We start from the raw sequence: 1,510 nt of genomic DNA on the forward strand, positions 1-1,510 counted from the left end.
TCTTAACATATAAGTTACCTCGTGATAAAGCTTGTTCGCATATAGTGCCATTATCGCATTATTAAGATTCATAGAATTTTTTTTAGCATATTTTTCTAATTTGCGTAAACCTTTAGTTAATGCAGCATGGAAATACACTTGAATAATCTCATTACTTTCCACGTGTACTCCAGTTAACAAATGAATTAATTGCGCCCAATTTACCTGCGAAAGAAAATTAAAAGATAAATTAAAAGATAAGAGATTGTTAAAAATGTAATAAACATTTTAATCTAAGAGATTAGAGTTAGATATTTAATTTCACATTTTTTTTTCATTTTTACTTTTCAGAGAAATTAAAATTCTTATATATTTTTACTTACGAATGTACTACTGCTCTGTAAATCCTCTAAACTGACTTTACTGTAATCGTTCATCAAATACGCCTCTCGTACTTCACTCTTAGACGGAAAGTTCTACAGAGTTAATAGTTTTTTCGATAATAGTTTTATCGATAAATAATATTATTAATGTTACAAAAAGCTATAATATATAATATATAATATATATAATATATATATATATAATATATAATATATATAATATATAATATATAATATATAATATTTAATTACCGAAAAATATTCTTGCATTACAGAATCAATCACATGAACAGTATTTTCTATGTTTTCAGATTGTATACTCGATTCTAAATCGCTGTCATTTAAGCCCTTAAAAACATTAAGTTCTTTCAGCGTTTTCCTAATGGATCTCTCTCTCATAAATTCGCTCGTATTCTATAAAAAAAAAATAATTATTCACTTAATTCTTTTATATGTTTTTCTTATATTAATCCATTTTATTAACTTTTTAATTTACTTGTACTTTATAATTATGTACTTGTTTTTCTATATGAATCTCAAAAGAAATTTACCAAAAAAAAGAGCATTGATTGAATTAAAAACATTGAGAAAGAATATTTTATAAAGAAGAAAAGAAAAAGAGCTTTATAAAAAAAATTAAAGTGTTTTTTCTTCCTTCAATAAAATCTTTTAATTTTCTCGTTAAACAATTTGCAATAATTATATATTTTGTACCTTGCATTTTTCATAATTATGATACAAAATTTCGAGATCCACGTACTGTCTTTCCGTTTCAAACTTGTCCTCGGAACAGGGATCTTCCAAATACTCCGTTTTAAAAGGACTTTCATATGTTGTAGGACCTATTTTCAATGTAAAATTGTTTCGACGATATTCATCCAATTCTGGCACGACATCAAATAAAAGAGCGCTGCAAAATAATTCTAATTTATAATATGTTAATGAATCTTTCTGAGAACTTACCTATGATGTAATATTAATTGGGCGAATAAATTGGTGAAATTTACGTAGTTATCAGACCACGTATCAGATACATAGAACTTTCCTATTTTTCTTAACGCGTCATTTGCTGTAACAAAATTACATCTAACAATTAATTATTCTTGCATTACAATTATTATATATATATATAATTAAGACTTAATTTT

The 1,510-nt window shown here is 24.8% G+C and overlaps 1 protein-coding gene across 1 annotated transcript in view; it reads right to left on the bottom strand.

Moving 5' to 3' along the window:
• LOC108685341 (membrane metallo-endopeptidase-like 1) overlaps window positions 1–1,510 on the bottom strand; it is a 7,519-nt gene that overhangs the window by 3,355 nt on the left and 2,654 nt on the right. The window contains exons 5-9 of the mRNA XM_018190085.1: window positions 1,326–1,431; window positions 1,077–1,272; window positions 615–776; window positions 363–455; window positions 19–204 (exon numbers count right to left, since the gene is read on the bottom strand). Coding sequence (XP_018045574.1) covers window positions 19–204; window positions 363–455; window positions 615–776; window positions 1,077–1,272; window positions 1,326–1,431 — 743 coding nt within the window. The remainder of the gene's footprint in view (window positions 1–18; window positions 205–362; window positions 456–614; window positions 777–1,076; window positions 1,273–1,325; window positions 1,432–1,510) is intronic.

The sequence above is a fragment of the Atta colombica genome, unplaced genomic scaffold (assembly GCF_001594045.1).
Source record: "Atta colombica isolate Treedump-2 unplaced genomic scaffold, Acol1.0 scaffold150, whole genome shotgun sequence".
In the NCBI taxonomy this organism is placed as follows: domain Eukaryota; kingdom Metazoa; phylum Arthropoda; class Insecta; order Hymenoptera; family Formicidae; genus Atta; species Atta colombica.